At 43.7% G+C, this 13,166-nt stretch overlaps 1 protein-coding gene across 5 annotated transcripts in view; it reads right to left on the bottom strand.

Moving 5' to 3' along the window:
• LOC111868734 (homeobox protein cut) overlaps window positions 1-13,166 on the bottom strand; it is a 394,707-nt gene that overhangs the window by 229,133 nt on the left and 152,408 nt on the right. For all 5 annotated transcript variants that reach the window (XM_023859663.2, XM_023859664.2, XM_033753154.1 and 2 more), the window contains exon 3: window positions 9,413-9,613. In XM_023859663.2, coding sequence (XP_023715431.1) covers window positions 9,413-9,613 — 201 coding nt within the window. The remainder of the gene's footprint in view (window positions 1-9,412; window positions 9,614-13,166) is intronic.

The raw sequence follows: 13,166 nt of genomic DNA, 5'->3' as shown, positions 1-13,166 counted from the left end.
AACAAAGCTGTAACCGAAATCCGACACTGAATGCAATACAGAAACATTTCAGGTCACAAAAACGTATTTCTCTAATATGTATTCTGCGGGATCTTATCATCGTCCAATTTTTTTCCTCAGGCTTTCAAGTGACCGATTTCGAGGAACACGTCCAGCCAACTGGAACCTCCTTGACTTCAATACCCTAATATTACGTAGATTTGCTATAAAACGCTCGTTACGTAACCGGCGAACTTAATTCAACTGTACTAGATCTATACTTTGTCTATAAGGTCTATTTTGTTTTCAAATATGTGGTCTGCCTTTACAACAAGAGGCCAAGTTTCGCAGGCATATAAAACAAGTTCTACTAATTATTTTGGAGGAAATCGTCCTTAAAGAACACAGTTCTTCAAAAGCAAACCCATGGTGATGCTCTCCTCTCGTATGAGGCACACAGTTGCCTCAAAATAATAGGTGTAACGAGAGCCCTTATAAAAACGTGTAGACACACATCCGTTCCTCTGTAAGCGACATACAGCGGAACTGTTGTAACAGAAATGAACAAGCACGGAGAGAAAGAGGCCAATGAGGGAAACAACACCGCAGAGGGCACTGAAACACAACGCGTTATGAATACAGGAAGAAATTAAATTAGGCTAAAATAAAATAAACAGATGTTCTTGGTTGAAATATGTCACATACCAGGTAAAGCACATGAACTACCTCCATATTACGTGGTCTTCTTCGAGAGGTTGTAAGTTAGTGAGCTGTCACAGCTGAGATTACGGAAAAGTCTCACTGCCCTGTTTACAACACCCCATCCTGAGCCAGCTGAACCCAGTCCGCAATTTCACATCCTGAATCTATAAGATGAATCACAATACAATATTGTGCCTCTGTTTTCCGTTTTTCTCGCTTCCATCCTTCATCAATTCTTTCTTCCTTGCTTTCTCCTTTAAAGAAGAGTGGTAACTATATGTTCCGCCCACTTTAACACAAAGAACTATACATTTGTTTGCAGTGTAAGCTATTTATACATTTCAGATTCCCTCTGCAAACAGTGACGGTAGTATAAACTGGTGGTACTTGTAATGGAGACACATTACCTGTGAGGTGTTCTAATTATATTTCCGCATAGTAAACGTAATGAATGGCAGGTACTGTCTTGGCTCGCTTGGAAACCGGAATCGTGGGTTCGAATCCCACTCAGGGCATTGATGTTTAGTTTGTGTACAGGCAGAGGCCTTGAGACGAGCTGATTACCCGCCGAAGGAGTCCTACCGAATGTGTAAGATCTAGGAAAACCGAAGTGAGCGGAGAAGTTCATGGAGGTAGGCCTAGGCCCACTAGGGCTGTAGTGCCAAGGAAAAGAAAACGTAATAAATTTCTTCATATGCCCTACTTAGTGGATATCTCAATCGGTTCAACGATGGACTGCGAGCTGGACGGTCGGGGTTCAATTTCCGGCAGGCGAAAATGATTTTTGTCTAATCTACAACGTTCAGACGGACTCTGAGGCCCACTCAGCTCCTATCCAATGGGTACTGGGTGTGAAGCGGCCGGGGCGTGAGGCTAACCACTGACCTCCATCTAGTGCCGAGGTCAAGAATGGTGGAGCTATATCCCCACTCCCCCATATTTTCTTGGCGTAGTGCTTAATTAACTGAGCACAGGAACAACTATGTAACATGTATATAACTGCTTCTGTACAAAAGTAAAGGTGTGTATCGTTCAGGCCACCGCTTGGCACCAATACAATTTCAAACAGTCGCTCAATAACCCGCGTGTTGTGATTTCAACGATTTCTTATTTCTCCTTTTCTTTTCGGTGCGATACTTTCTTATATACTCGGTTTGCGTGTGTCGCTTGCTCGGACGTTCCGGGGTAGCAGAAGTCCCGTCGCGTCGCGTGCTTCGTTTCCACGGTGTCAACCACGGCCCTCGACTCACCCGACGAACAGTGTTACACAGTCACAAGTTACACACCAGTTGGGCTACACATCGCAAAGTGTACGTTTGCTTATTGCGACCACAAGTATGGGTGTGCCCTAAACTTGCTTGCTTATCGTTGTCTGTAATTATGTTTTAACAGTGTTGTGTCAGTCACTGAACACAGGTAACACAGATCAGCAAACCCAACGTTTTCCGGGTACACAGACCGGCAAGACAGCTCTGGATCTTCCAAGACATATCACCAACCTGTCTCACAATTTTTACAATAAAAGTAATAATTTATTCTCCAGTTAGGGCTGATGACGTCTCAACACGATTATTTACAATACAAAAAATAAAGTTTACATAGGCCGTGCCATAGCTCGGGCGGTTAGTCGCCGGGTTCCCACCGCGACGGCCCAGGTTCGAGCCCAGGTCAGGTAATGTGGGATTTGTGGTGGACAAATTGGCAGTGGGGCAGGTTTTCTCCGAGCACTTCGGTTTCCCGTGCAAAATATCATTCCACCGACTGCTCCACACTCATAATTTATCAACCGGGGCTGGTAAAATAGGTTAAATAGTGGCCGACGTACCAAGTGGACTTAGTCTCACCCCACCCCAAGAAATTAAAAAAAGAAGGGGCTATGTAGAGAGTGAAATAAGAAATACATCACAAACACAGGCACTAAACACTCGTAACTAAAAGTCATGCACGAGAGAAATAATTTCAGGTAACAGAAATTTCCCTCAGATTGTCATTTGACAAGAAAATTAACAGTTACTGAGTAAAGTAAAGGTATTCCTGTAACAGGCCGTGGAGGCCCATAGGGTTGTGATATGGTGAGGTTCCCACATTGTCTATACAATCGGCTCATCGATGGCGGTAAGATTTGTTAGCCTTACGCGCCGGCCGCCCTTTAACCACAAGAATATTCCAAGAATATTCCTGACACTCATTTCTGTTAGAGGCTGAGTCGACCCCAGGGCCATAGTGCGGCTAGAAGGGTTAGGACAATTGAAAAATCCACCTCATCGGGACTCGATCCCGCGACCTTACGGCTTGTAGTATAGTGCCTCAACCAACTACGCTACCATGTGGGGAGACTCAGGGAAAAACTGATGTTAAACTGACTCCATGGAGCTGAATCCTTCTTGTGAAGTCGCAGGTCGCTCAGCTACTCAAGAACTTCCCAACATTTTATGGAACCCGAAGGTTCATTACCATGAATATTTATAATTTTTACCGTCAAGGCAACAAAAAGTATAAATTATAAAAAATTATACGTACATGTTCATTGTATATATACAACATGAGGCAATCCTTAAAAATACTTCATTACCACGTTCACAAAAGCCCTCCACTGCCCCCTAACATGAACCAGAACAATTTAGAGGCTAAAAAGAAACTTAAAAACGAAAATAAATCATTGGTTGTAAGACAGGAATTCTTGAAACTGTGACAAAACATACACATCACATGTAAAATAATGCTAACTAGAGTCAGCGAACCGCCATGCTCCTACAGGACACTGGCAATGTTGCTGATCACCTGCGCAGTGCAGTCGCGGGCTTAATCCCACTTGGTGCATGGATGTTTGCCGAGATGTGATGCCCTGGCCCTCAACCGAGGGATTCCCGCGACAAAAATATTCAGTCTCTCAGAATTCATTCTGAGGCCAAGTGCTAATCCCTGGACGAGTCACTCGATACTTGACAGGGCCAGGAACATTTTCTTCGCACCACATCCTGCTCGCCTCAGGAGACCATCAAGTTTCGTGTCCAGAAGACACAAGTGGCCCTTACCATGCAGAGGAGATGGCGTGTAAAAATACACTCAACTATCAACAGGATTAAGACTCGGTGTTTTATGTTCGCGGCTTTTATAAGCACTGTTAAGATAGTGGGACGTTTCTGTTTGTTTCTTTGCTTTTGTATGTTTCTTAGACATCATACTGTGCCGTCAATGGTTCTCTCCGTTACGACAGAAATAACAATTAAATAGGAAATATTCCTGTAACATCAGATGTATGTATATTCCGAGATCACAGATCAGGTAATAGACCCTGGTGTTCCGTTACGTACTTACTTACTCATGGAGCTGAGACCTTCAGGAGGAGTCAATTCTGCAGCTACCCCTGCCTGGCGTTCCGTTACGACATAAATAATACAGGCTACACAGTGAAATATCATAAAATAATAAGTATTAAAAACATGAAGGGGGCCAGTCACTGATTTGTATACACCGTAATCAAAATGATAAAAGGAAAAGGCAAAGTTGTCCCTGGCCGGCCACGGTAGCCGAGCGGTCTAAGGCATGCACTGTCTTCACTCGCTGGGAAGCCGGGATCGTGGGTTCGAATCCCACTCAGGGCATGGATGTTTGTTTGCGTCTTTCTGTGTTTGTGTATAGGTAGAAGCCTTGCGATGAGCTGATCACTCGCCCAAGGAGTCCTACCGTATGTGTAAGATCTAGAAAAACCGAAGTGAACGGAGAAGTTCATGTAGGTAGGCCTAGGCCCACTGGGGCTGTAGTGCCAAGGAAAAAAAAAAGTTGTCCCTGTGTTTTACTAATTAAGCACTAAGCCATTAAGGCGTATGGGTAAGTGGATGTATAGAGCCATATTTTCTTGACTTCATCAATAGTTGGAGGTGACTGGTCAGCTTCATGGTCCGGCTGCGTTACCTCCGGGGAAAGAGCCCTCGGTACCCATTGGATAGGGAGCTGGTTGGGCCCCAGAGCCGGTCTGGATGACATGGAGAAGAGAAAATTCTTGATCCTACCGGCACTGAAACTCCGATCCCTCGGTCGTCCAGCCCGTAGCCAGTCAATATACCGACTGCGCTATCCCGGCTCCTCAATCTAAGTGACATCGCTTAATAATTTCATTAATCCTGTCTATATTCTGTGTCTTTACACTGCAGTCTCGGGGGATGCGACAGCGTTTTGAATATCTTGTATGTGGATACCAAGGTTTCGAAGGGACACGCTGCCTCCATCATCAGGATCGAAGTGAGTGAGGTGAGGATTAGGCCGGGCTACGTATCCAGCTAACAAGAAAGATGGTCACTTAGGCGCAAACCAGGAGAGAAGCAGGACTACCTCGCAACCCGCATACATGATCGTCGTCCTATTGATCTCAACCCTGAAGATGGAGGTTAGCATGCTCCTCCTCAACGCTAGTGTCTTCCTAGAGTACTACACGGGGTCTACACAGCAGATCACAACGTGAACACTCGCCTCTGTGAAACCCTGAAAACTGGTCCCGAATCCTATTTACAAGAATTGCCTTATTTGTTTGTATACAATTATCCATGGAAAATTCATTGATGAAACGCCACAATAACATGAGTTAACAAAGATAATACATAAACTGTTTATCTTCATTGACAATGTTAGTATTTTTTAAGTTTCTTGTGGTGGGGTGAAACTGAGTCCACTTTTTCTTTTATTGCTAGTGGGGTGGGACTAAGTCCCTTGTACTGCGGCCACTTCTGGCCTACTGTACCAGCCCCAGATGATAGGTGAGGGTGATTGTGGAGCAATTGGTGAAATGAAGATTGGCAGGGGAAACCGAAGTACTCGGAGAAAACCTGCCCCAGCGCCATTTTGTCCACCACAAATCCCACTTGACCGGACCCTGGATCGAACCCGGGCCGTCGCGGTGGGTAGCCGGCGACTAACCGCTTGAGCTATGGCGCGGCCCTGACTGAGTCCACTTGGTACGTCAGACACTATTAGCCTTTTGTACCAGCCTCGGTTGACAGATGATGAATGTGGAGCAGGCGATGGAATGAGAATTGACAGGGGAAACCGAAGTACTCGGATAAAACCTGCCCCAGTACAACTTTGTCCACCACAAATACCACATGGCCTAATCTGGGCTCGAACCCGGGCCGTCGCGATGGGAAGCCGGCGACTAACAGACTCAGCATGGCCCTCTGACACTGCTAAACACAAAAGTCATTCAGAGCATAAGAGATTGGTGTTCCTAACTGAGTCATTTCATTTGTAAATGGTTACATGAACTTCGAAGCTACATAAACCCTCGAAGAAAACTGGTTCGGGCTGAACAAGCACTTCCTTGAGACCTGCACATTTTCTGACGTGCAGTGGTGAAACAAGTCTTTCAGTATAACCTCAGGTGCTATGTATTAGTTCTGTGGAAAAGCACTTTGCGAATATTATCATTAAAAATAAACATTGCAGTTATGTGCAAGTATGTCGCATGTTTACAGATAACAGCGAAGAACACAAGACATAGAGAACGTTATTTAATTTATATTCACAAGTGACATTTTAAGTTATTCAAGCCCGCACTCACAACACATAAAAAATAGGAAACTCTAATATAAATGACATCATACACCACGAAATACAGTAGCAGGATTGCGTGATGGAATGTAGGAATTCATCATATACCACTAATGCACTGAGGAGCTGAATTCCTGAAGAAAGTAAAGCAACATATGCAACATAACTTATACAGCAGAGTCATGATTTGGGGTATACTACAGTGTTCTAGCGTAACACGCGTGGACAGAGGAAGATGAACCCTGACTCTTGAGTTTACAAGGGGAGGTCAGGAAGCATAAACAAACAGAATGACCCAGGACCTTGTTTGGCTTCTAACATGGTTGCTTATAAATGTACCTTGATGTGTTTCCAGATGTGCAACGTGCCAAAACGTCTGTAATTATGTATCACTCTAACCCACGCACGCCCAAGTCTTCGTGAATTGGATATCCAATCACGGTTCAAATAAAGCGAAAAGAGTCAAATTTAGGCGGTTTCAGATACATGTAACGAAGCTCTTAATGCGAAAATAACGTACTTACTTACTTACTTACGCAGCTGAGCCCTTCTTTAGAAGAAGCCAAATCTGCAGCTACTCAAGAATTTCCAAGCATTTTATGGAACCCGAAGGTTCATTACCGTGTTCACAAGAGCCCTCCATTGGTCCCTATCCTGAGCCAGATCAATCTAATCCAGACCATCCTATCATTTCTGTGTATGATCCATTTTAATATTCTCCACCCACCTACGCCTTGGTATTCCCAGTGGTCTCTTTCCTTCTGGCTTTCCCACCAATATCTTATATGTATCCCTCTTCTCCCCCATTCGTGCTACATGCCCTGACCACCACATCCTCCTTGACTTGATCATTCTAATTATACTTGGAGAAGAGTACAAGTTATGAAGCTCCTCATTATGCAGTTTTCTCCAACTTCCTGTCACTTCACCACTCTTCGGTCCAAATATTCTCCGCAATACTCTCAGTCTATGTTCCTCGCTTAATGTCAGAGACCAAATTTCACACCCATACAGAACCATAGGCAAAATTATAAATTTGTTTATTCTAATTTTTATGTTTTTGGACAGCAGAAAAGGAAACCTGTATGGTGTATGGAACAACATTTATCTAGCCATACGAAGAACAAAAAGTGTACAATGAACAGTTTCATACTTTTCATTCTAAACCACAAATTACCAGGGAGATAAAACCAAAATGGAGATAGGTAAGACATGTAGTATGCATAATAAGAAAAATATACATTATTATTAGTTGTGCGATCTGAAAGAAAGAGAACATTTGAGAACTCCTTTGCGTAGACGATACGATAATATTAAAATGGATCTCAGAACAGAATTTGATACTGGGATTGAATTCATATGGCTCAGGAGGTCAAACGGTGGGGTCTTGTAAACACAGTAGTAGACCTTTAGGTCCTATAATAAAAGAGTAACATCTTCACCAGCTAAGAGACTATCAGCTTCTTATGACAAGCTACATTGTACTGAGTTAGTTACGTTAATAACAGACACATCTACCTACAACAAGCAGCTAGGCAATTATCTATGGCTGGTTTCGTCAGTAATAGACATGGCCGGTTCTACGACCAAACTGGGTCCATCTTGTCCACTCTCTGGCTGTCTATCTTGCTTTACAGAGTATAATGTTTTAATTTTACGAGCTGAAGGATAATGAAGAATGTACCGCCGTGTAATCTAGTAGATGTTTAATGACGTTTAGGAGAAACGTACGCATCTTCAGGGTCGAACAAAAAGCCACGCAAGAAACCAACAGGATGTAAACTGCAAACACTCAAAGTCACATCCCTCTCATATTCACAGCCGTGAGAACCTCAAATCCAACAAGAACAAGTTTGTCATAAAAGAAAAATGGGATATGAAATCTTCATTACCTTCCCTATTGATCGACTATTAATACTTGATTGGTGAACTTTTTTTTTTACTTGCTGTAGGGCACAGAAGGCAGCTACATCTGGGTGGGTTAACACAAAGGAGTGATTGGAGGTTACAGAAACACTGCAAGTAAAATCGTCACTCAGAACACAGAAAATAATATTTTCCGGCGACATGTATGAAGAACTGGAGAACAGACATATTCACAACAATTATTTCACTAGACACTCATTACAAAAAGCTAACTTGAGAAACCAAGTACACGACGGTTTTTTTATTGCTAGTGGGGTGGGACTAAGTCCCTTGTACTGCGGCCACTTCTGGCCTACTGTACCAGTCCCAGATGATAGGTGAGGGTGATTGTGGAGCAATTGGTGGAATGAAGATTGGCAGGGGAAACCGAAGTACTCGGAGAAAAGCTGCCCCAGCGCCACTTTGTCCACCACAAATCCCACTTGACCAGAACCGGGATCGAACCCGGGCCGCCGCGGTGGGAAGCCAGCGACTAACCGCTTGAGCTATGGCGCGTAAATACACGAAGGTTAGAAGGGTGTATGAAAGGACGAATATAGGGATCTCATGGAGGAAAGCTGTGATAACCTTAGTTCAACTTACATGAGAGAAATGAGACCGGAAGTACCCAAAGAGTAAAGTGAGTAATCTAAAGAATGCGAGAGCCCGTGTTAGTGCAACAGGACCTATCTATTCTTTATTTCTTTTTTCAGTTTTATAATTAGCGATATTTTACGAATTCCATAAGGTGCCGAATGACAAGATAATTACGAGATGGGAACCACCACCATCACTACCACCACCACAGCCATTTGTACTTAGAGGCCCGAGGAATACCAAGAAAACATCAATCACATTCGTCGGTTAATTGTAAAAAATGTAAACTTCTCCCTGTACTTAACCAATTAAACACTACGCCATGAAGGTTTATAGGGAAGTAGATGTATACATCCACATTTTATTGACCTCGGAATTAGTTGGAGGTGAGTGGTCAGCTTCACGCCCGTGCAGCTTTACCCCCGGGGAAATAGCCACTGGTACCCATTGCATAGGAGGCTGCGTGGGCCCCAGAACCGGTCTGAACGACGTCCTAATCGTTGGTACCGCCTCCAAAATCGAATCTGGGACCATATGAATAAGTAGCAGGATTGTTGTCCCTTCGGTATCTATGAGCCAGTGACAAGATTAGGGGCACATTAACATGTGAGCGGTATGTCATTATGGTATACTCCGAAATACACACTGAAATATTTACTATTTTAACTAATAATTTTCTACTCACCTCTTTTTCTTTCGCGGCAAGTTCTACTTCGAGGCCGGAGCGGGAGATAATGTCCATTGCGTTTTGTTCCATATCACCCCCGCCACCCCCGGGAGGCTTATTGCCTACCCCACCTTTCCCTTCAACTAACTGCAGGTTCTGGTTTGCCGTTGCCAGCTGCTCCTTCAAAGCACTGACCTCTTTCTCCGCCAAGGTCGCGCGCTGCAACAATCAAAATCCCTCGTTACTAAGCAACAAATGACAGGTTATACTTCTGTGTTTATCACAGGCAACAACACATAGGGCTATATATACTTCAAGCATGTAAACGTTTAAAACAGCTGTGAAAGAAAGTGGATAAGTTCAGTGAATAAACGAGTGAGTGAGTGAGTGAGTGAGGAGTGAAGGCACCCAGAGACGTCAGACAGTCATGAAGAATCACTGTACTGGCGAGGGCCAGCAACAATATTGCGAGTAGGCAGGAAAGTCAGCTAGATGCCAGCGCGGATATACTCATGATGAAATTTAAGTGCAACAAACGTAGCGTCAACAGAAAAAATACTGACCCATCTTCTCGTCAAAGAGGAGGCTCCACTTCTAAACACGTACATGTCTAGGACAGAACAAAAATCTTGTTCATAAACCTCGTTGAGACCTGAAGTCAAGAATAACTATGCTGGCGAGGATCAGCAGCAATTAAACCGACCGACAGTTTAAAATAATATAATCAAGACCGCCTTTTTGGTCTAGTGGTCAGAGTTCCTGGTTACAGATCCAGAGCTCCCGGGTTCAATTCCGGGTGCTATCAGATTTTCTGAGAAATAGTGGTCTGGAACGGGGTGCACTCAACCTTGTGAGAATAATTGAGGAGTTGCTTGAATGGAAAAGTAGCGGCTCCGGTTTAGAATACCGAAATTAACGGCCGTGGGGATTCGTTGTGCTGACCATGCGACACCCTCTATCCGCTAAAGTTGGCACTAACTTCGCCGACAAGAGGCGGTCGCTCGGTCGGTATAGATCGCTTTCGGACTAAAGCCAATGCGCTTATTATATATTTTTATTATTATCAAAAGTTGGTAAATTTATTTTTGTTCAGGAAGGAACTAGGGCGGGATCTTGTGGGTACGGTAATGAACTTTCGGGGTCCGAAAGAGGCGGGGAATTTCTTGAGTAACTGAGTGACTATCATCTCTGTGCCAAAGCGTTGTGTCATGATTGCGCATTTGGTCCCGTGATGGGATACTTCCAATAAAGGGCAAGATTAACACTTCTTCGTGTAACTGTTGTTCTCCGTGCATAATTCAAATAATATGATACCGGCAGACACAATTTTATGTAATATTTGAAATAATTCCTTTAAACATTTCAGTTTCCATGTGTGATCACGTAAGGTCTACGTGGCTGCAGAAAATCGTCTTCTGTATTTTCCAGCCGGATCCGAGTATTTTAAACACCCTGTATCAGTTCTGAACGCACTGAAAGTTGCGATTATCTTCCACAACAGACATAAAAAATAATTAGGCGGAAGAGTTTTGACTAATAAATTGGGGCGGTAAGACAGCATAGGAGAAACAAGCTGCCACCTAGTGCGGTAACATTTAAAGTAAGGTGTATTTAAACTTTTTTTAATAAAAATAATTTTTGTCGCTATTTTGTTCATATCGTGATCACTAATTTACAGAATGCGCTAAGCAGTATGGCAATGTAGTCCGGCATCGAACCCTTGATACATACAAATGATTATTAAGATATCCGGATATGGCCAACTCCGGTTGATGTAGTGTAGCGGTAGAAACAGGTGTTCAGGATATACTGTTCCTCTCGACAGGTGTAGCACAGAAGCGTAATTAAGGTTATCTTTCGGATTAACTTGTAACGTTTTTCTTGTAGTGAATCTCTTTTTGAGACTTGAAGTCACGAAGGCGGGTGGACAGTATTTAAGCGGGATAATCTCGCCTGTACATAACATGACACGTTTGTGGGATGCACCGACGATATTCGTCCGGCTAATCAGACTTCACGTCCGCTTAACAGAATTAACAGTCCGATTGTTAACATTATTCAGGTGTGCGCGGGGACGCAATTAGAAATTCTTACTTCAACTGAGATTTCGGCAAGTCCCGCCTACCGAGTTTATTTAAATGGGTGTTCTCGGTGCTGATAAAGTTCTAGTTCTTCTTCCGGTACGACTTGTTCGATTTATACTTGTGACTGTTATTGCCTCTGTGGTCTAGTGGTCAGAGTCCCTGGCTACAGATCCAGAGGTCCGGGTTCGATTCCCGGCTCTACCAGATTTTCTGAGAAGTAGTTGGTCTGGAATGGGGTCCACTCAGCCTCGTGAGGATAACTGAGGAGCTATTTCAAGGAAATAGCTGCTCCGGTCTAGAAAACCGAAATTAACGGCCGTGGGGATCCATTGCGCTGACCACGCGACACTCTCTATCCGCAAAAGTTGGCACTAACTTCGTCGACAAGCGGCGGTCGCTCGGTCGGTATAGTTCGCTTGAGGACTAAAACCAGGGAATCTGTTTTTGACTGTCAATTACTCTGTATCTTTACTTCCACTAGTTCTACGTCTCGCAATTGTACTTCTACGACCCGTACCACTTGCACTTTCAGTAAAGTTAAACCATGTGTGATGCGCAATCGCGGTTACAAAGACGTCAACGTTCCAGTACACTAATTGCATAAGTGTGACACTATTATTCATCGAGTGCAAGTGAACTTAATAAATTCATCACGAGTTTATCAATTATGAATCGGCACTGTTAGCGTCTGCTCAATCAACACTGCCCGCATCTGCGCAATTCCTTGACTTACACTGCGCCCACTAAGGTTCCATACGCAATATTCCCATTAATTGCCCTACTGAGAATCGACCGCGGATGTAGAAATTGTGGCGTCCAGCGTGGTCGGTTACAGCAGCAATATAAATAAAACTATTTTAACCCCTAAAACCCACTTGTTATAATATGTATCACCAGCTTCAACATACTAAAACTCTGCATTCTGCACACACAGAGTATCTGTGTGGCTCTCACAATAAACAGCGTTTCTCTAAACAGCATTAACCGGCTAAACTTTTTAGAGGAGATGTAATGCGTTTCCTGTGAAGCAAGGACAGCATTTGTATATATTATCTAGAATAAATTCAGTCTTTAAGAGTTGTGAGACCGAAAGAGTTGAGAGAGTGTGTGTGTGTGTGATTGCAGGGGACGAGCAGTTAGTGAGTGAGTACCCTCTCGAGTCCCGCAACCCCCCATTAGACAGGGAGTGACCAATAGTAGTCGGATCCTCTCGTCGAAGAGGAGGCCCCATTTCAAAACAAGTAAAATCGTAGAAACAACAAAAATGTGAGCATGGTTGCTAATGGGACTCGAAACCAAGGCTGACTGTGCTGGCAAGGACCAGCAATTTAACTGCCCGACTGACTGATCATTCTTTAAAAGGTTAAGGATTACTACACCAATCATGGTTTAAAAACTGAGGGGAGGGGGGATTTCGCATCGCGTGGAGCAGCATTCGGGCTTGCGCCGACCCTGGGGGAGATGGTAGGTCAGTCCGCTGCGGTACGGTTCGGGCAGACACCAAGATGTTCTTTCTCATTCGAAAAAACAAACAAAAGTAATAACTTATCATATCTTACTGGGCTCTTTCTATTATTAAAAATTACACACACACACCTATTTTGATGGGGCGTTTTCAAACTTCTTAAATTTACACACAATACCAGTACTGACATATTCCTTTAAAGAAAGACAAATATACGTGTATA

Source organism: Cryptotermes secundus, unplaced genomic scaffold (genome assembly GCF_002891405.2).
Source record: "Cryptotermes secundus unplaced genomic scaffold, Csec_1.0 scaffold13, whole genome shotgun sequence".
Taxonomy (NCBI): Eukaryota; Metazoa; Arthropoda; class Insecta; order Blattodea; family Kalotermitidae; genus Cryptotermes; species Cryptotermes secundus.
Note: the sequence above shows the minus strand (reverse complement) of the source record. Positions and strands in the feature narration are given on the sequence as shown.